We start from the raw sequence: 21,818 nt of genomic DNA, 5'->3' as shown, positions 1-21,818 counted from the left end.
TTAAAATCATATTTTAATATTTTTTTTAAAATTAATTTTCAATTATTTTTTTTAATTATTTTTTTAAATAATTTTTTAAATTGAATTTTGAATTTTTTTTTAATATTTTTTTTTCTTTTTCAAAATTAAAAAAAAAATAAAAAAAATTTTTAATAATTTTTTTCATGATAAAAAAATTCAAAATCATATTTTAATATTTTTTTTCAATTTTTAATTATTCTTTTAATAATTTTAAAATTAAATTTTGAATTCATTTAATTTAAAAAAAAAAAAAAAAATTAAAAAATTTTTTTAAAAATAATTTTTTTTGAAAAAAATTAATTAATTATTTTTTTTTTTTTTTCAATTTTAATTTTTTTTTTAATTTTTTATAAATTTTTATAATAGGTATTTAATTAGGTATTATTTTTTTGAAATAATTTTTTTCTTTTTAACAGAAATTGTTCAACAAAAATTGTAATTTTTTCCAAATTTGAAGCCTCTTCATAATTTTTTTAGTTCATTCATAAATCTCATTTTTTATAATTTCATAAAATAATTTTTATATTTTTTCATCAATATTTGTATTTTTCCTAAATTAAATCGAAATTAAACTTAAATTTTTAAAATTTAATTAAATTTTAAACCGTTTTGGGTTTCTTCGGTTTCCCTCCGATATCAAAAGCTTTTCTTTTACTCATTTTCTTCCTCTGCTCCATTTCGCTCGCTTGTCTTGCATGACTGTAAATTTCCTGCATTTTTGCCCACAATTCGGGTTCATTCTCGAATTTTTTGACAATTTTCTGCCAAACTACATTTGAACATTCCTTCACTTCGGAATGACTTTCGTCCGTCATGTCTTTGTACTGACACATAATCAGAGTCTTATAAAGTACCAAAATATTCTCACACGAGAGTTTTTCCACAATTTTTCCCAAACAATCATAAATTTTTGTTTTCTAAAATAAAAAAAAAATATTTAAAAATTATTTTTTTTTATTAAAAAAATGAAAAATTTACCAATAAAGTCGAATGATACTCCTCTTGTTTCATATTTTCCGTCGCTTTGTTCAACATTTCCTTCAGAATTTTATTGAGCCACACGAAACTGAACGTTTTCAGCTGTCTCATTGTCATGTCTGGCTTATAAAGTGACGCCAGAGGTTCAATTATTGCTAAAATCACGTTGTTAACACTTTCCATAAAGGCTTCGTTCGAATCTGTGAAATGAATTTCTTCGACAATTTTTTCTGTCAAGTCTCGAATTTCATCTTGCGGTTCCTCGAAAGGTACTCCATCAACTAATTTATTGTCTTTTAACGCTTCTAAGAGTTTTTCTCGTGATATTTGCGACAAAATTCGATCCAATATTTGAACAAAAAGCAATTTCACCCGTTTAGCGCTCATTTCTTCGAAAAAGTTGCTTCGGGAAGTAATTATTGAAGTAGCCAACTGCATCGAATCCGCATTTTTTACGTTCAAAGGGAATTCCTCCAACAGTCTGAGACTAAAACGGAGCGTATCTACTACCAAATGTCGTGTTTTATCATCCTCTTTGTCTTTTTTTGCGTTATTTTTCGTCTCAACTCCATGATTTAGCAACACAAATTTTCCGGGGACATCTTTTACGAGCCGCGGCATCAAACAAATCATCAATTTCGGTATCAAATCTGACATTTTCTGCGAAAAATACTCTTTTTTGGTCTCGAGAAGACAATCACAGAGCTTCACCCCGACCCGTTTATTGGGGATTTCATCGCTATCCAGTTGATCCGTTACCAATTTGAGCAAATTTTCGAGTTGATCGTTCGTGAAACGGTTAAACATGACTTTTATCGGGTCTCGAAGTTGATTTTCGACGTGCTCCAAGTCCTTGTAGATCAAAAATTTCGTGAGACACTCCAAAATCGCCGCCCAATGGTTCTCGAGAACATCTTGCCGGATGAGGGTGACGATACTTTTCATCATTATCGGTGCCGACGGTTGGAGATACTTGAGTTCGTTGCGTTGATGCTTGATATAATGCTTAATGTAAAAGTCTTCGTTCAGCTTTGATGGGTAATTTTTGATGTGAGCTTGAATTATGAGTTTACTCTCGTTTCGGACCCATTCGTATTCCGAATAAATACTTAATTCGGCGACTTTTTTCGCGACAATGGCGATCGTCTTCGATTGTAGCTTTTTTTCGATGATCGCACGAAGCAGAGCGAAAGCCATGGCATTTTCATTGGGATTTTCCATCTCATTTTGCACGTAAGACAACATCAGCTCGATTTGTGTGGGCACAAAAACTCCGGGACGAACATTTTTGATGAAAACAATCAACGCCTTGAACGCACTTTTAATTAATTGCAAATTTTCGTCTTTTCGAACGATGGTTTGGTCCACAAATTTTCGCACGATCTCGAAAATATTTTTTACGATGCTCGGTTCCGTTTGCAGCAAAGTCTCCGATTTGTACTGAAACTTCCAGATGCACGTCATGCACTTCAGCGCCGAGATTTTGACTTTAACTTCGACATCTTCGATGAATTTCAGCAAATTTGAGATGTGTAAGTCGAGGTATTCACGAAATTTGGCACCAACAACGAGTTTTTGCTTCAACAAGGTATGCAAAATTTGGAGTCCAAATAAGGGGAGAAGCGATGCATTTGACTTTCCCTTCCATTTATCGACTTTTTGGTTGACACTTCCCTTCCTTCCGGGCTCTGATGGGATCAAAAGTGAGTCTCCGTTCACTTTTAACTTTTTCCGATTGATATTTTTGTCGGTGACTTCCCGATTTTCTTTGTTAATTTTGAGTTCGTCGATGCTTTCGGACAAAATTCCATAAGCCAACGTCAATAAAGCTTCTTTTTCGATGTTTTCATTTTTGCACAAGCCATTTACGATTTTATTGAAGCATTCTTGGATTTTCTGAACTTGCGTTGTCGAGTGACAAATTGATAATTTTTCCTTTATCGGAGTAATTAAGTCTAAAATACACTTTTCCGATATCCCGGCAGCCAACATTTCCAGAGTTAAGAAACTTTTTTTGCTGGGTTTCGCTTCATTTCGACGATTTTGGAGTTTCATGCCGTTCCGATAAGAATCCTGCGGTTTAAAGATGTCATTCAAGCAGATTTGGAGCACAACTTGTAAAACTGCCTCCAAATGCGCGGGTTTCAAGGAAGGTCGAATCGCTTCAATTAAACTATTAACGTTCACAGTCAACACGTGAATTTCGTTGGAGCGCGTTAAACAGCTCGACAAGTGATTTATGATTTTTTCCAAGTGACTCGGACCAACAGCGATCAAAATTTTACGTAAAGTGTCTTTGGCGATGATGCGAACTGCTTTCGACGTGGATTTCAGGTAATACGAAACTTTGTAGACGACACTCGTGAATGGTTGGTCAAAATGATCTTTTGGGAGTTTTTGCAGAAGTTTGATGAGGGCTTGGGCGAGCGATAAAATGAGAACGTTTTCGCGATCCGCGTTGTATTTTTGTTCGCGTTTGTCGGCACTCGAGCCGGGAGTTGAGACTTTTACCGAAGGGGCATTCATGATTTTCATTAGAGATGGAAGGATGTCCTTGAGGATGCTTTTGAGGATTCTGTCAGTTTTGGGAGCTTGTTCAGGTGATTCGTCGTCGATTTCCATTGGAATTGCCTGAAAAATTAACAAAAATTAGAAAATCATTTTTTTTTTTTGAAAAACTGCTAAAAAATTGAAACTGAAAAAAAAATTTTTCTTTGACATAGTTTTGTTTTAAAAACTAAATCAAGAGCAAAAAAACTGTGTCAAAAACTGTGTCAAAGCAATTTTTGTCAAATCTTGCTCCAAATGGATTGAAATTTGTCAGAGGGCTCTAATTTATCATTTTTAATCATTTTGTAACTCAAAACTGAAAAAAAATTTTTTCTTTGACATAGTTTTGTTTTAAAAACTAAATCAAGAGCAAAAAAACTGTGTCAAAAACTGTGTCAAAGCAATTTTTGTCAAATCTTGCTCCAAATGGATTGAAATTTGTCAGAGGGCTCTAATTTATCATTTTTAATCATTTTGTAACTCAAAACTGCCAAAAAATTGAAACTGAAAAAAAATTTTTTCTTTGACATAGTTTTGTTTTAAAAACTAAATCAAGAGCAAAAAAACTGTGTCAAAAACTGTGTCAAAGCAATTTTTGTCAAATCTTGCTCCAAATGGATTGAAATTTGTCAGAGGGCTCTAATTTATCATTTTTAATCATTTTGTAACTCAAAACTGCCAAAAAATTGAAACTGAAAAAAACATTTTTCTTTGACATAGTTTTGTTTTAAAAACTAAATCAAGAGCAAAAAAAACTGTGTCAAAAACTGTGTCAAAGCAATTTTTGTCAAATCTTGCTCCAAATGGATTGAAATTTGTCAGAGGGCTCTAATTTATCATTTTTAATCATTTTGTAACTCAAAACTGCCAAAAAATTGAAACTGAAAAAAAATTTTTTCTTTGACATAGTTTTGTTTTAAAAACTAAATCAAGAGCAAAAAAACTGTGTCAAAAACTGTGTCAAAGCAATTTTTGTCAAATCTTGCTCCAAATGGATTGAAATTTGTCAGAGGGCTCTAATTTATCATTTTTAATCATTTTGTAACTCAAAACTGCCAAAAAATTGAAACTGAAAAAAAATTTTTTCTTTGACATAGTTTTGTTTTAAAAACTAAATCAAGAGCAAAAAAACTGTGTCAAAAACTGTGTCAAAGCAATTTTTGTCAAATCTTGCTCCAAATGGATTGAAATTTGTCAGAGGGCTCTAATTTATCATTTTTAATCATTTTATAACTCAAAACTGCCAAAAAATTGAAACTGAAAAAATTTTTTTCTTTGACATAGTTTTGTTTTAAAAACTAAATAAAGAGCAAAAAAACTGTGTCAAAAACTGTGTCAAAGCAATTTTTGTCAAATCTTGCTCCAAATGGATTGAAATTTGTCAGAGGGCTCTAATTTATCATTTTTAATCATTTTGTAACTCAAAACTGCCAAAAAATTGAAACTGAAAAAAAATTTTTTCTTTGACATAGTTTTGTTTTAAAAACTAAATCAAGAGCAAAAAAACTGTGTCAAAAACTGTGTCAAAGCAATTTTTGTCAAATCTTGCTCCAAATGGATTGAAATTTGTCAGAGGGCTCTAATTTATCATTTTTAATCATTTTGTAACTCAAAACTGCCAAAAAATTGAAACTGAAAAAAAGTTTTTTCTTTGACATAGTTTTGTTTTAAAAACTAAATCAAGAGCAAAAAAACTGTGTCAAAAACTGTGTCAAAGCAATTTTTGTCAAATCTTGCTCCAAATGGATTGAAATTTGTCAGAGGGCTCTAATTTATCATTTTTAATCATTTTGTAACTCAAAACTGCCAAAAAATTGAAACTGAAAAAAAGTTTTTTCTTTGACATAGTTTTGTTTTAAAAACTAAATCAAGAGCAAAAAAACTGTGTCAAAAACTGTGTCAAAGCAATTTTTGTCAAATCTTGCTCCAAATGGATAAAAATTTGTCAGAGGGCTCTAATTTATCATTTTTAATCATTTTGTAACTCAAAACTGCCAAAAAATTGAAACTGAAAAAATTTTTTTCTTTGACATAGTTTTGTTTTAAAAACTAAATCAAGAGCAAAAAAACTGTGTCAAAAACTGTGTCAAAGCAATTTTTGTCAAATCTTGCTCCAAATGGATTGAAATTTGTCAGAGGGCTCTAATTTATCATTTTTAATCATTTTGTAACTCAAAACTGCCAAAAAATTGAAACTGAAAAAAAATTTTTTCTTTGACATAGTTTTGTTTTAAAAACTAAATCAAGAGCAAAAAAACTGTGTCAAAAACTGTGTCAAAGCAATTTTTGTCAAATCTTGCTCCAAATGGATTGAAATTTGTCAGAGGGCTCTAATTTATCATTTTTAATCATTTTATAACTCAAAACTGCCAAAAAATTGAAACTGAAAAAATTTTTTTCTTTGACATAGTTTTGTTTTAAAAACTAAATCAAGAGCAAAAAAACTGTGTCAAAAACTGTGTCAAAGAAATTTTTGTCAAATCTTGCTCCAAATGGATAAAAATTTGTCAGAGGGCTCTAATTTATCATTTTTAATCATTTTGTAACTCAAAACTGCCAAAAAATTGAAACTGAAAAAAAATTTTTTCTTTGACATAGTTTTGTTTTAAAAACTAAATCAAGAGCAAAAAAACTGTGTCAAAAACTGTGTCAAAGCAATTTTTGTCAAATCTTGCTCCAAATGGATTGAAATTTGTCAGAGGGCTCTAATTTATCATTTTTAATCATTTTGTAACTCAAAACTGCCAAAATTGAAACTGAAAAAAAGTTTTTTCTTTGACATAGTTTTGTTTTAAAAACTAAATCAAGAGCAAAAAAACTGTGTCAAAAACTGTGTCAAAGCAATTTTTGTCAAATCTTGCTCCAAATGGATTGAAATTTGTCAGAGGGCTCTAATTTATCATTTTTAATCATTTTGTAACTCAAAACTGCCAAAAAATTGAAACTGAAAAAAACTAAATCAAGAGCAAAAAAACTGTGTCAAAAACTGTGTCAAAGGAATTTTTTTGCTCTTTGACATAGTTTTGTTTTAAAAACTAAATCAAGAGCAAAAAAACTGTGTCAAAAACTGTGTCAAAGCAATTTTTGTCAAATCTTGCTCCAAATGGATTGAAATTTGTCAGAGGGCTCTAATTTATCATTTTTAATCATTTTGTAACTCAAAACTGCCAAAAAATTGAAACTGAAAAAAAATTTTTTCTTTGACATAGTTTTGTTTTAAAAACTAAATCAAGAGCAAAAAAACTGTGTCAAAAACTGTGTCAAAGCAATTTTTGTCAAATCTTGCTCCAAATGGATTGAAATTTGTCAGAGGGCTCTAATTTATCATTTTTAATCATTTTGTAACTCAAAACTGCCAAAAAATTGAAACTGAAAAAAAATTTTTTCTTTGACATAGTTTTGTTTTAAAAACTAAATCAAGAGCAAAAAAACTGTGTCAAAAACTGTGTCAAAGCAATTTTTGTCAAATCTTGCTCCAAATGGATTGAAATTTGTCAGAGGGCTCTAATTTATCATTTTTAATCATTTTGTAACTCAAAACTGCCAAAAAATTGAAACTGAAAAAAAGTTTTTTCTTTGACATAGTTTTGTTTTAAAAACTAAATCAAGAGCAAAAAAAACTGTGTCAAAAACTGTGTCAAAGCAATTTTTGTCAAATCTTGCTCCAAATGGATTGAAATTTGTCAGAGGGCTCTAATTTATCATTTTTAATCATTTTGTAACTCAAAACTGCCAAAAAATTGAAACTGAAAAAATTTTTTTCTTTGGCATAGTTTTGTTTTAAAAACTAAATCAAGAGCAAAAAAACTGTGTCAAAAACTGTGTCAAAGCTATTTTGTCAAATCTTGCTCCAAATGAATAGAAATTTGTCAGAGGGCTCTAATTTATCATTTTTAATCATTTTGTAACTCAAAACTGCCAAAAAATTGAAACAAAAAAAAAAAATTCTTTGACATAGTTTTGTTTTAAAAACTAAATCAAGAGCAAAAAAAACTGTGTCAAAAACTGTGTCAAAGCAATTTTTGTCAAATCTTGCTCCAAATGGATTGAAATTTGTCAGAGGGCTCTAATTTATCATTTTTAATCATTTTGTAACTCAAAACTGCCAAAAAATTGAAACTGAAAAAAAATTTTTTCTTTGACATAGTTTTGTTTTAAAAACTAAATCAAGAGCAAAAAAAACTGTGTCAAAGCAATTTTTGTCAAATCTTGCTCCAAATGGATTGAAATTTGTCAGAGGGCTCTAATTTATCATTTTTAATCATTTTGTAACTCAAAACTGCCAAAAAATTGAAACTGAAAAAAAGTTTTTTCTTTGACATAGTTTTGTTTTAAAAACTAAATCAAGAGCAAAAAAAACTGTGTCAAAAACTGTGTCAAAGCAATTTTTGTCAAATCTTGCTCCAAATGGATTGAAATTTGTCAGAGGGCTCTAATTTATCATTTTTAATCATTTTGTAACTCAAAACTGCCAATTGAAACTGAAAAAAAATTTTTTCTTTGACATAGTTTTGTTTTAAAAACTAAATCAAGAGCAAAAAAACTGTGTCAAAAACTGTGTCAAAGCAATTTTTGTCAAATCTTGCTCCAAATGGATTGAAATTTGTCAGAGGGCTCTAATTTATCATTTTTAATCATTTTGTAACTCAAAACTGCCAAAAAATTGAAACTGAAAAAAAGTTTTTTCTTTGACATAGTTTTGTTTTAAAAACTAAATCAAGAGCAAAAAAACTGTGTCAAAAACTGTGTCAAAGCTATTTTGTCAAATCTCGCTCCAAATGGATTGAAATTTGTCAGAGGGCTCTAATTTATCATTTTTAATCATTTTGTAACTCAAAACTGCCAAAAAATTGAAACTGAAAAAAAGTTTTTTCTTTGACATAGTTTTGTTTTAAAAACTAAATCAAGAGCAAAAAAAACTGTGTCAAAAACTGTGTCAAAGCAATTTTTGTCAAATCTTGCTCCAAATGGATTGAAATTTGTCAGAGGGCTCTAATTTATCATTTTTAATCATTTTGTAACTCAAAACTGCCAAAAAATTGAAACTGAAAAAATTTTTTTCTTTGGCATAGTTTTGTTTTAAAAACTAAATCAAGAGCAAAAAAACTGTGTCAAAAACTGTGTCAAAGCAATTTTTGTCAAATCTTGCTCCAAATGGATAAAAATTTGTCAAAGGGCTCTAATTTATCATTTTTAATCATTTTATAACTCAAAACTGCCAAAAAATTGAAACTGAAAAAAAAAAATTTTCTTTGACATAGTTTTGTTTTAAAAACTAAATCAAGAGCAAAAAAACTGTGTCAAAGCAATTTTTGTCAAATCTTGCTCCAAATGGATAAAAATTTGTCAAAGGGCTCTAATTTATCATTTTTAATCATTTGTAACTCAAAACAGCCAAAAAATTGAAACTGAAAAAAAAAATTTTTCTTTGACATAGTTTTGTTTTAAAAACTAAATCAAGAGCAAAAAAAAACTGTGTCAAAAACTGTGTCAAAGCTATTTTTGTCAAATCTTGCTCCAAATGGATTGAAATTTGTCAGAGGGCTCTAATTTATCATTTTTAATCATTTTGTAACTCAAAACTGCCAAAAAATTGAAACTGAAAAAAAATTTTTTCTTTGACATAGTTTTGTTTTAAAAACTAAATCAAGAGCAAAAAAACTGTGTCAAAAACTGTGTCAAAGCAATTTTTGTCAAATCTTGCTCCAAATGGATTGAAATTTGTCAAAGGGCTCTAATTTATCATTTTTAATCATTTTGTAACTCAAAACAGCCAAAAAATTGAAACTGAAAAAAATTTTTTTCTTTGACATAGTTTTGTTTTAAAAACTAAATCAAGAGCAAAAAAACTGTGTCAAAAACTGTGTCAAAGCAATTTTTGTCAAATCTTGCTCCAAATGGATAAAAATTTGTCAGAGGGCTTTAATTTATCAATTTTAATCATTTTATAACACAAAACTGCTTAAAAATTGAAAAAACATTTTTTTATTTGAAATTTTCATTTTTACTTGAAATTGATCAAAAATTACGGAAATTCATTTAAATGTCTTTTTTATGATTCTTTAGCTTGAAAAAGATCATGAAAAAAATTAAAAAATTTTTTTTTGTTTGAAATTCAAAGAAAAAAATTAAAATTTTTCAAAAAAAAAAAAAATCTGCCTTTTGAGCTTTGATTTGATTTAAATAATAATTTTTTAAAGATAATTTTAAAGGCTCGAAAGAAAACTCACCTTACACTCCTCCTTGAAATGAAAAGAATTCAAAATCCCAACAGAAATATTTATCATTTGCTTCCGGAAAACAGTTTCTTTCTGCAATTTCTGCAAATAAAACTTCAGCAATGCCTCATAATTCTTCCAAGCAAGCACTCCAGCTGTCTGCGTAATCGCCATCGTTGCTACTTCAACAATTTTCGACTTTTTCCGATACTCTTCGTTGCAAATGTAATAACTCAAAATCGGAAGAACGAAATTCACCAACGTCAGTTGACTTTGAAATTGAATCCCATCGCCTTGCAACATCTTAATGTACTTCATAATTGCCTTGTGTTGCATATTTTCCTGCAAATGCGTGACATTCTCGAAGAAATCGTGCTCAGTCTCCTTCTTATTCGACAAAACCTTCAAATCATCCAAAACAGTATTCGCTTCGGGATACTTTGACACCAAAATTCCCAACAATTGGATACATTCGGTGCGGCATTTCAATTTTGGGTCCTTAAGTTTCGCCGAAATCGTCGTCAGGAACAAATTATTAATCAAAAACTCAATTTGGGATGCTTCCAAGTCCTTATCGAGCTCATTGAACATCAAAAAGAGATATTTCGTTGTCTGATTTCGCAAAAAGATGTCTTGGTCGTACGTTAGAATGTGCATGCAACTGTGAAAAATGACAAAAATGAAGTCCGTGCTCCATTTGTGATGCGCCACGTAATTGTCGATCAAGGAAAATGCCTCGTAACGACGATTGTAGTCAGGTTGGTTGGTCCAACGACGATCCAAAGCGTTAAAATGTTCGATTATGCTGCATAAAGCGAGTTGGGCGTCATTTTTGGTGAGTAAATTTTTCGCTGTTTTACATAAAAGCTTCCGATTTTCAATTTCAACGATAGAATCAAAGAGCGGCGACAACTTTTGAAGAAATTCACTGACATTTGTGATTTTATGCACAGAATTACTGATGAGATCGAGGATGGCACGAACTTTTTCCGTGTCCTTCGAGGTTTTTCTAAAAGAAAAAAAAATATTTTTTAATGAAAAAAATTAAAATTTCATAAAAAATCACGAAAAAACTCACTTATGATACAGAACATTCAAGAAAATTTCCACTAATTCATTAACACCTTCGATATTTTTGTCCTCCTGAAGCACATGTAACAACGGCATGATGTCTAATTTATCCAATTCGATCGCTCCATGTGTGACATCATCCTTCATAGCCATCAGTAATGTCTCGTGATACGGTTTCAACAGTTCCGTAGGCTCCGCAGCACTTGTATTCTCCTCCACAATTCTCGTAAGTAAATTATAAATCGTAATTTTGATGTCCTTTGCTGTATTTTCACTCTTTAACAGCTGAATAATGTGAAAAATTGGCGTCTTTATCGTCTTCAACTCCGGTTTTCGTTCCAAAAACGTGAAATATTTCGCATTTTTGCTCCATTCGATGAAAAGTTTCATCAATCCGCTCGCCGATACTTTGCAATCACTCTCAAAATGGCTCAAAAAAGGCCAAACAAAGACATCAAAAACTTCCCCGAGGATTTTTTCGGTAAACTTAAATTCCACAAATTGCTCAAAAACGAGACACAAGTTCCCGAAGACCTTCGCACGGATTTCCGCTTCATACTCGAGCCCTTTGGTGACGGAAATTATTCGCACGAGAAGTTGAATCAGGAATTTTACGCCTTCGTCGTCGACATTTCCGCTCAATTCGGTTAAAATTAAATTCAGTAACTGCAAATTCGCTGACAGGAATTTTTTGTTGATTCGCTTGCTGTCGGGTTGAAGTTCGTCAACGGCGTCGAAGGAAATGTGGAAAAATTTGTTCACGTCAGTTTTGGAGAAATTTTTTAGGAATCCAAGGACTTTTCGTTTGTGAATGAGATATGTCATGCGATCCGTTTTGCTTGGGCGCGTTAAAAGTCGGGCATGAACGATGCGCATCACGATGTCAATTAGCTCCGTGTGATGTTCCAACGGGATAATTTTATTAATTTTCGTAACTTCTTCCGGAATTTTGCCTTCAAGGAGCTCAATTAACGTATTTCGTGCGTCTTCGGTGAGAATTTTGTTGAATTTTGACTGCAAAAGGCATTTTAACGCCAAAACGGAGACTTCTTTCTCGCGCGATGTGATTAAATTTTTAAAAGTCTCACAAACTTCGGCTTTTTTGTAGATCTGAGGCGAATTTTTCATCGCATGAAAGACTTCCAAATGCGATTTTATTAATTTTTGTTTCGCCGAATGACTTGGCTTGTCATTCGTTTCTTCCTCGTCGTCATCGGCTTCGTCGTCATGTTCGTACAAAAACTCATCCTTATGAAATTTTAAATAAATTTCGACAATATCGCGATTTTTTATGTCGCAACATTCGAGTTTAGTAAGAGCTTTCCACAAAAGTTGCCGATGACAGATTCGATCAAAAGGTTCGCTCGTTTGTTGGAAATGTCGCGATAATTCACTGAAAATATCCTCAGAATCTTCATTTTCATCCGTTTCTGTTGAATTTTCAGGTTCGACAGAGCAAAGTTGTTCCTTGAAAGACTCCCAAAAAGCCGAAATTGGAATAACTTCACTTAATTCTTGAATTTTGGTGATAACGGGATCCCAGATGAGCTTAAAATTCTTCCACAAAACCCCGTAGAAGAAATGCAGAACAGTTAATTTGATGTCATCTTCCTTCAAGGCAGCTACTTTCAACCGATCGTACAAGATTAGGTGTTCCTTGTAAGTAAAAGGATCCAAATTTCGCTCTTCTACTTCTTGCATGACGTCATAAACCTCATTTTCATCCAAGTTCGAAAGACATTTGATCGTGAAAAGTCGAATGTTCGAATTGTGTGACGCCAAATTTCGAATTAAACTCGATTTTAATGAATTTTTTAGCTCTTCATCCAATTTTTGGTCATCCTCAGCGCTTTTGAGGACATTCAAACACGTATTTAATAGCTGCAAGGCATTGAGATTTGTCAAATTTGTCACAGATGATGCAATTTTCGTGATCGTTGATGAACATTCAGCTACACACGAGTCATCCGACAGCTTGGTTCTCGTCCTGTGAAGCATTTGCAACAAAATTAAGTCATTTTTCGTGAAATCCGAGGATAATTTCTCGTTAATGTGCGTTGTTAATGTCTTCAGATCCTTTAAAGTTGCAGTATCAATCGATTTAGTGACGTGCGGAAGGCATAAAATCCCGGAAAGGGTCTCGGCAGTTACATTTCGCGCCTTGCAAGATACCGAAATTGAAGATTTTATGGATTTGGCGATCATTTCGTTGGGATAGAGGTACGAATTTGAGTCTAAAAAAAAATTTTTATTAAAATTTTTGAATTTTTAAAGAATTTTTGAAAATTACCTGCTTCTAAATCAGCTTGAACGCAATTTTTCTGTATGAAAATTTTAGCAAGAGCTTCCATCATGTCTGAATTGCAATTTTTGGCGACATACCGAATGACTTCGGGCATGATGATGACATCAAAAGGCGTCGCATCGATCGTTGCAAACACAAATTCCTTCACAATTTCCGTATTTTTGATCATCATCACTTTTTTCGCTAATCGATTACACTCGATATCTGTCACATTTGAGTTTTTCGATAAAATTATCGCGGATGCGAGTTTACTAATGATTCCCAAAATCTCGTCGTCAACATCGCAATCGAATACTTTGAAGACATGCTCCAACGGTTGAACGTCAATTTTTGCTCCTTCAATTAATTGCCCGAGCAAAAGCAGAAAATACTCCAAAGATTTCTTGTCGTTCTCGTAAACGTCAAAAGATTTCTTCAAATTTGCGTAAAAAACGCTCAAAAAGATGTTTAGGTGTTTTTTGTCGATCAACTCGAGCATGTCTGTCATCAGTTGCACGTGAATTTTGTACAAAACTTCCCGTTTCAAGGACTTGTCGAACAACGACTCGTACAAAAGTGTCAAAATTGGCTTTGCTTCCAAGTGAAAAGTGTTTGCCACGCCATGAATCATCTCGAAAAAGAGTCTTCCGCATCCCGTAATGTGCTCTTCGTCGATGGAACTCAGCACAAAAACCAAAAAATCACGAGATTTGCCGATTTCGCGAGTTACAAAGGCGAAACATTCAGCTATGAAGTTGACAATGTGTTCATCTGACGCCAAAAGTGGCAGAATTTTATGAAAAACTGCCGCAAAATCCTTTTTAATGCTCTTTTTGAGGAATTTAAAGAGCAATGCCATGCATTTGAGGACCCATTCAAGCTTTTCTGCATTTTTCGTTTGAAGATGACTCGTCAAATGTGCAAAAATGTCGCTGAAATACGGATAAAAATCCTCCGAGAGATCACGAGCGACAGCAGTGACAATTTCCAACACGGCCTGTAACGAATCTTCCGTCGTGCGGTTAAAAACATCCACGAGATATGCACAAACGCGCTCCTTTTGATGGATTAATTGTGTTAAATTTTGCACCTGCGACAAATCTTTGTCCAATTGCACAAATTCGTTGGTCAAATTGAGTGTTCGCCACTTTTGCATGGCATCGCAAAAGAAGGAGGCTTCATCGTTTTTCGTCTCGTATTTGTGCTCGATGTTGTACAAAGTTTTTTTCCGGATGTCGATTCCCGCTATGAGGTTTGAGAATGATTGAAACTACGAATAAATTTGAAAATTAGAAGGTAATTTTGAGTTTTTTGCATGAAAATTTCTTACCTTGAACGTATTTTTGCCCATTTTTTTGTTGATTTTAGTTTCAGCCTCGTTGGAAATGCATTTGAAGAATCAAAATAAATACACGTGTTCCTGTACGTGTCGTATGTTGTACGGGAATGTGTAGTGTTTACGTTTGAATTAGCGGAAAAATTTTGCCAAGTTGATGAGACGAATGAAAGTGATAATTTGAATTAGAAGAAAGGCGATTTTTGGGACCCATTTTTGATCCCAGTTTCAAGTTTCTTGTACAAGTCAAGTTAATATGGGACCCATTTTTGATCCCAGTTTCAAGTTTCTTGTACAAGTGTTGTGCTCAAGAAATTTTGGGAAATCTTAGCAATTTTGGGAAATCCATTGAAAATTTCCAGATTTTAGGCTCCTGCGAGGTCAAAATTTAAAAAAAATTACATTTATTTATTTTCACTAATTTTTAACTTTTTTTTTTTTTGAATTAAAAATAAAAGTATTATTTTCAAACAATTTTTTATTTTTTAAAGATATATTTAATTTGTTCGACTTTTTATATTAATTATATTAAATTTAATTAAATATTATTAGTTAATTAAAATTTTACAATATTTGGACATTTTTAGAAAATTTTACATTTATTTTATATTTTATTAATTTTTTATATTTTTTCAATATTTTTCAATTATTTTTGTTTTTAATATTTTTCATTACTTTTTAATTATTTTTTTAAATTATTTTTAATTTTTATAAATTAATTTTTTATATTTTCTATTTTTTTAATTTTTATTATTTTTTATTTTTTTTTTTTATTAATTTTTTTTAATTTTTTTATTTTTTTTATCATATTTTTATTTTTAATAATTATTTTTTATTTTATTTTTTTTTTATTTAATAGTATTTTAATATTTTTATGATATAAAATTTTATCGATGTTTTGTTGATTTTTTTTAAATTTTTAATTTTTATGATTTTTTCTTTAAAAAAAAAATTAAAAATTATATTTTTAATGAATAATTTTTCAATTAAAAAAAACAGGAAAGATAAATTACCTAAAAAAAATAAGCTTAAAATATTTTTAGGAATTTTAAAAAAATAAAAACAATTTTCTAATTTAAAAAAATAAAAATAATTTAAAAAAATAAAAATAATTTAAAAAAATAAAAATAATTTTAAAAAAATAAAAATAATTTAAAAAAATAAAAAAAAAATTTCTAATTTAAAAAAATAAAAATAATTTAAAAAAATAAAAACTTAGTTTAAAAAATAAAAAAAATAATTTAAAAAAATAAAAATAATTTTAAAAAATAAAAACAATTTTTTAATAAAAAAAAATGAAAACAATTTTTTTAATTGATTTTTTTGAATGAAAATTTATTTTAAATTTATGAAAAATTAGAAAGCTAAACTATCAAAAATTAATTTCAAAGCAATTTTAGATTTTTATATGGCATTTATTATTAATTTTTACCTCAAAAATCTAAAATATTGTACTTTACTTTCAGAATTTTTCGTAATTTAAAAAAAATCAAATAGGATAAAATTAAAAAAAAAATTTCAATGGATTCGCTTAAAATTTGTAATGTTCAAATTTCTATAGTAGTACAAAATCTACGGGTCCTTTAATATTCAAAACATAAATATGCGCTTTTTTGTCTCAGTATGCAACTGAAACTCGACGAAGAAAGTTCATCTTAAAAATTATTCATCATGGATCTTGATTTTTCTTCAAAATACAGCGATCGCAGTCAAGCAGAGTTTAATCCTTATCGATGCGGGACTTGCGGGCGCGTAAATTCATCATTAAAAACCTGTAGCGGTTGTCGTTTGATATCATTTTGCTCCGTGGACTGTCAAAAGAAATATTGGAAGGTACATAAGCCACTTTGTAAGGCAGTGAGCAAAATTTTGACCTCCCGTGGTAAAGCTACGATCTTTGATGTGCAACGTTTGGAGCTCGAAGATGACATGACTGACAAGGAAAAGTTTGCCATGAGCTATTGGCAGTTAATGTTCAAGATGCGGGAGTATTTGGGAAGAAATTTAGACTTTGAAGAGCGATTGGTGAGAAATTTTTATGAGTTTTAATAATATTTTTCATTTTTTTTTTGTATTTTAGCTCTTTACGTTTCCGAAATACTGTGAAGTTTGTTACGAAACGGATCCTTTCAAGCTAAAAACATGTTCGGGATGTAAAAATTCGTCATTTTGCAAGACAGGCGATTGTCAAATGAAGGCAGAAGCTGATCCAAATATCCATGAAAAATATTGCCCTGAGAAAAAACTCGCTTTTATGTGTCGTCGTGACTTTAAATTCAAAGAAATTTTCAAAAGCTTACCGGAAACGATGGATTTCGGCGAATTCCTCGCAAATAACCCTGAATGTAATCTTTTTACACTCATTGAGAAGGTTGCTGATAAGAAATTTGTTCGTCGTCCCGAAAATATCAAACAAATGGAGTCCTATTCAACTGTATGTCAATTTAACTTCACAGCAACGATCATTTATGCCTTGCACAAAGCTCGTCTTTTGCATCCCGATCGCGAAATGCTCAAAATTCATCTTGTCGGAGTTCAAAACGAGATTTCACAGTTTTGCAAGGAGACAATGGGACTATTTTTTGTCTTTCTGCCGCACTTGCAATCCATCAAACTCGCTTTAATTGGTCCGGAAATGGATGTTCCGGGAGTTGGAAAGCAAGAAATCGACTTTTTCGGGAGAAGCGTTGAAATTTCCTACCATCCAATGTTCTATGAGGACTTTTCCGGAGACAAACCTGACCTCATCATGTGTCTCAATAGCGGATTTAACGATTACAGTTGGGGCAAGACGCCAGTTCCGCATATGAAAAGGCATTATGTTGTCTTTCCAGGCACTCCGGATACCGATTGGGTGCGTGGCATGAAGAAAATCCTCAAGCAAAAGGTCCCGTTTGCCTTTACGACGTTCATTGCGGCGGAAATTTACGACGATGCGTGGTTTGTGAAGCGAGTTGCCGAAAAAATGAACGTTTATCGCGATTTGGTAGGCGTTGAAATTGGTAAAAATCCGTTTCAGGACTTGAAACCTTTTTTGCATACGGATTTTCTGACGGATGAGAAGCTTTTGTACGCAAATCAGAGAATTTGCGTGATGAATTGGAAGGAAAATATCGGCGAAGAATTCGTTGAACTCAAAAAAGAGTTTGAAAAGATACTTTTGAGCAATTAATTTGTGATTTTTTGCCCTTTTAGATTTTTTTTTATATTTTTATGACAAATTAAAAGGATTTGACCTTGAAAAATGTGCTTTTTTGTATTCTTTTGTTCAATATTTACCTGAAAATTAGGAAAAACCCGCCTAATTCATCCAATTCTAAAATTGATATTTCTCTAAAATGCTCAAAGATGGCGTTATTATCGTTTATCAATTTCAGCCGACTCAAAATTTAAATGTAAGTTGAATAAATTTTTAATTTTTTTAAAATTTTTCACTAAAATCCTAATTTAAACCTAAAAATCTCACTTTATTTTCTACAAATTCCTCACAACTCCCGCAATTATCGGAATATTCAACGTTCGATGGTAGATGAAAAACATAAAAGGATGTTCACAATTGAAATCTTCCAAACTCATGCGGGGAATAATAAAAGCTCCCGATCCCGAAGCACTTTCCGTGCCCTTTTCATCGACTTCAACGAAAGTTTTTTGCACTACAGACGAAACTTTTGACGAACCACTGCCCGGTTTCAGCATATTACGGAAGTCAGCGCGATCCGTGAAGGCTTCTCCCATTCCAAGTTGCTTCAGGATTCGATTGAGTCTCAATGAGGACTCGATTTTGAAGCGTGGCAGTGTTGCACTCAAATATTTCGCTTCCAATGGAGTGGAAAAAACTCGTTTTTGAACTGTTGGGAATTTTTTGATGAGATCCTGAATTCCGTTTGGGCTGTTTGGTAGGCAGATTAACATCACGATGTCGGAGTTTTGATATGGGAGTTCAAGAACTTCAGCATTTAGGTCTCTCAAATTGGCGTGACGATAGCGGAACTAAAAGAAAAAGTTATTTTTTTTTTTGAAAAAATGAAGAAATTTTTTTAAGTCAGAAATTAAGCTTAAGTTAAATGCCACTTAAGATAAAATTTAAAACTTAATTTAAGAAAAAATTCAAATTCACCATTTTTTTTCGAAAAGAACTATTAACATAAAAAGCTTAAGTCAAAAAAATTTTTAAAAGAATTTCACAAATTTAAATCACAAATTTTTGCATCTTAATATTTTTGACTTAATCTTAAAGTTAAGCCTAAGTTAAAAAATCATTTTTTTATTCAAGTTTAAGTTATAATTTCTTAAGTCATAAATTTTTATTTCAAAAAATAATTTGAAATTTGACTAATTTTTAAACTTAAGTTTTAAGTTTTGACTTAAGGCACTCGAACTCAAAAAAAAATTATCCGAGTTGAAACTCGAAAAAAAATTAAAATTTTAGAATTTATTTGAATTGAAAAAATTATTTTTTTTTTAATTTAATTTATTCTTCAACTTTAGCTTTATTGATTTATTTATTTTTTTTACTCGAGTTTGAGCTAAATTTAAAGTCTTAAAATTGATCAAAAAATTAATTCTTGAAAAAAGTTTATGTCTTTTAAGATTAAGTTTAAGTCATAAATTTTTACTTCTTAAATTATTATTTAAAATTTGACTAATTTTTAAAATTAAGCTTAAGTTTTGACTTTAATAACATTAAGTCAAAAAAAAAAATTATTTTTTTTAAAAGAATTTTTTTTAAATTTTTTTTTTATTTTTTTTTATTTATTTAAAAAAAAATTAATTTTTTTTTTTAAATTTTAATTTTTTTTTTATTTTTTTTTAATTTTTTTTTTTAAATTATTTATTTTTTTAAAAAAGTTTTTTATTTTTTTAAGTTTAAAAATTAAGTTTAACTTTGCCATAAATTTTGGTATCCTAAATTTTTTTTAACTTAATCTAAAACTTAAGCTTAAGTCAATAAATTAATTTTTTTCTCGAGTTTAAGTTGAACTTAAGAAAAGACTTAAGGCTTAAGTTAAAGTAAAATTTTTTTTTAGAATTAAAAAAAATTAAAATACTTACAATTTCACTCATAAAAGTCACTCGCGACTTACTTCCATCGATATTTTGAAAGTCATCTTCGCGCGTAAACGTAAACGGATCCTTCCACAAACCCTTGAAGTACAAAGCATTCAACAGGACCATTATCGTTTCCGGTTGAATCATATTCTCGTCAACTAACTTCTTTATTTTGCCATTTGTGTAGCTTTCGATCCAGGCATTGGTTGACCTTGTGACGTGCGCGACATCGTTAAAATCGAACGATTGCACGAACGGCTCAAATTCCGCGGTAACATTGAACGCCTGATTCAGAAAAATCTTTGTGGCGGATTTCAGGAGCGGATCATTGTTCAATTTGTTGAAAATTTTCTCAAATTCCTGCTGCGTCTCGAGCGGCGAACGAAGGGAATTGATCTTCATGGTTGATGCAATGCTTGATTGAGTCGATCCGCGAGCGCCAACCCACAAGAGATACAACAACGAGACAAGGGACAAAGGAGATGTCGCGACATTTTCATTTGGCGAGTCTGAAAAAACTTTTTGCAGGTAATTTCCGCTGAATTCTGTGATGCTTTCCATTGTGTTCCGGTCCGAAATTCGAGATGCGCACTCAATTTTTATTTAAATTTATCGACAATGTCCGAAAAAAAGCGATTCGAACAACCTTTCTCGTACAACTTTACTTCAATACTGAAGCAACTTATTTATTTTGATGCCGATCAACGACGCGACGCGATGTACCTATCTATGCATCAAGTCCAGTACAATTTACATACCGCGCTCGTAGTAAGGTTTTTTTTGTTGTCTTTTGCTCCGTGAGAAATTGAATACTTGTCTATAAAAATGCCGAGCACAGTGTGTTAAATTGTTAATATTTACGTTAACTTTTAAAGGTTATTATGAATGAAAGCAGTGCCTGACTCAAAGGATTAACAGCAAAAGGCAAGCGACAAGTCACAAAAACTAAAAAGAATTAATTTCGTTCTGAAACTTGTTTTTTTTTGTGATAACTTGTGTCAGACGTGATTGCGTAAACAGAAGTTGGAATTCCCAATTTAGAGATTTTTTCCGTGTTATTTATTTATAGAATGAATATCCGCTGTCATGTGAATTAAAAGATCAATCAAGTGAGAATTTGCATTGATTTTAATTGAGATTTTGGTAAAACCTCGAATTTAATTTTTTTTTTCAATTTTTTAATTTTTAATAATTTTTACCATGTTAAAGTTTAACAATTTCTAAAAAAAATATTTTTTTTTTATTTTAAATTTTTAAGAACCTTCTTTTTAAAATTCATTCATCTTTTAAATGAAAATTTCGTTAAGAAAATTTTTTATTTATTTATTTTTTTTTTTGTAAAAAATTAAAAAAAAAATACCAAAATATTGAAAATTTAAAGAATTCATTTTAAAAATGTCAAATCAATAAATTTAAAAAAATAATAATTAATTAAATAATTTAAAAAAAAGAAAAAAAAAAATTAAGAATTTAGTTAAAAATTTGATAATCGCCTATTCGCTAATTTAAATTGATTTTTTTTTATTTACAAAAATATTTATTTAAATAAAAAATTAAATTACTAAAATTTTTCTTGAAATTAAAAAAATTATGCATAAAAAATTGATCTTAATACTAAATAATTTTTTTTGAAATAATTATTTTAATTAAATTCAATTAATTTTTTTAATTTTTTTTTTCTAAAATTTAATTTATTAATTAAAATTTAATTGTAAAAATTAAAAAAAAAAATTTTAATTAAAAAAAAATTAAATTAAAAAAAATTATTAAAATATTTTTGGAAATAATTTATTAAATAATTAATTAATCTAATTAGTTTTTATTACCTATTTTTTTTTCATTTGAATTTTTTTTTCTAAAATTTAGTTTATTAATTTTTATAATTATTTTTATTTTATAATTTAAAAAATAATTAAAAATTTTAGATTTAATGTTAATTTTGTAAAAAAAAATTTTATCTATTATCTATAATTTTTTTAAAAATTTTTGATTTTTAGATAAAAAATTTGAAAAGCAGTAAAAAATTCAAATCCTTTAATATCCATCCCTGTTACATAATCCAACATTTATATTCACCTTATCATTCAAAATGCTCCATTAACTTTGCTATGAAGAACCATAACTTTATTACGTTTTACGTACAAATTTTAACAATAACCATATTTACCATCAGCTTAACTTGTGTTCTGTCTAATTTACCTCTCTCATTATTTATTCATTGATTGTATTGTTTCGTGCTCCTTTTGTTTGTCCATTTACCGACAAATTTTTGGCCAAAAATATTCCGACGCATTTAACTCATTTCCACGAA

The 21,818-nt window shown here is 30.0% G+C and overlaps 3 protein-coding genes across 3 annotated transcripts; 1 reads left to right on the top strand and 2 right to left on the bottom strand.

Annotated features, from left to right (window-relative positions):
• Positions 1-463: 463 nt before the first annotated feature.
• LOC134829286 (small subunit processome component 20 homolog) lies at positions 464-14,521 on the bottom strand. The gene is made up of 6 exons (XM_063842311.1): positions 14,453-14,521; positions 13,129-14,392; positions 10,846-13,072; positions 9,780-10,776; positions 1,000-3,630; positions 464-938 (listed from the first exon to the last, which is right to left on the bottom strand). Exons 1-6 carry the CDS (start codon positions 14,471-14,473, stop codon positions 621-623), a joined length of 7,458 nt encoding a protein of 2,485 aa, XP_063698381.1. The 5' UTR covers positions 14,474-14,521; the 3' UTR covers positions 464-620.
• Positions 14,522-16,107: 1,586 nt separating this feature from the next.
• Positions 16,108-17,697, top strand: LOC134831040 (uncharacterized). The gene is made up of 2 exons (XM_063844676.1): positions 16,108-16,483; positions 16,539-17,697. The coding sequence occupies exons 1-2, from the start codon at positions 16,130-16,132 to the stop codon at positions 17,628-17,630; spliced, it is 1,446 nt and encodes a 481-aa protein (XP_063700746.1). The 5' UTR covers positions 16,108-16,129; the 3' UTR covers positions 17,631-17,697.
• Positions 17,698-17,915: 218 nt separating this feature from the next.
• On the bottom strand, positions 17,916-20,151 carry LOC134831152 (serpin B3-like). Its single transcript, XM_063844812.1, has 2 exons — positions 19,511-20,151; positions 17,916-18,448 (listed from the first exon to the last, which is right to left on the bottom strand). The coding sequence occupies exons 1-2, from the start codon at positions 20,066-20,068 to the stop codon at positions 17,933-17,935; spliced, it is 1,074 nt and encodes a 357-aa protein (XP_063700882.1). The 5' UTR covers positions 20,069-20,151; the 3' UTR covers positions 17,916-17,932.
• Between the last annotated feature and the right edge of the window lie 1,667 nt (positions 20,152-21,818).

Source organism: Culicoides brevitarsis, chromosome 2 (genome assembly GCF_036172545.1).
Source record: "Culicoides brevitarsis isolate CSIRO-B50_1 chromosome 2, AGI_CSIRO_Cbre_v1, whole genome shotgun sequence".
NCBI classification, from domain to species: domain Eukaryota; kingdom Metazoa; phylum Arthropoda; class Insecta; order Diptera; family Ceratopogonidae; genus Culicoides; species Culicoides brevitarsis.
The sequence above is the reverse complement of the archived record's forward strand: the minus strand, read 5'-3'. Positions and strand labels throughout refer to the sequence as shown.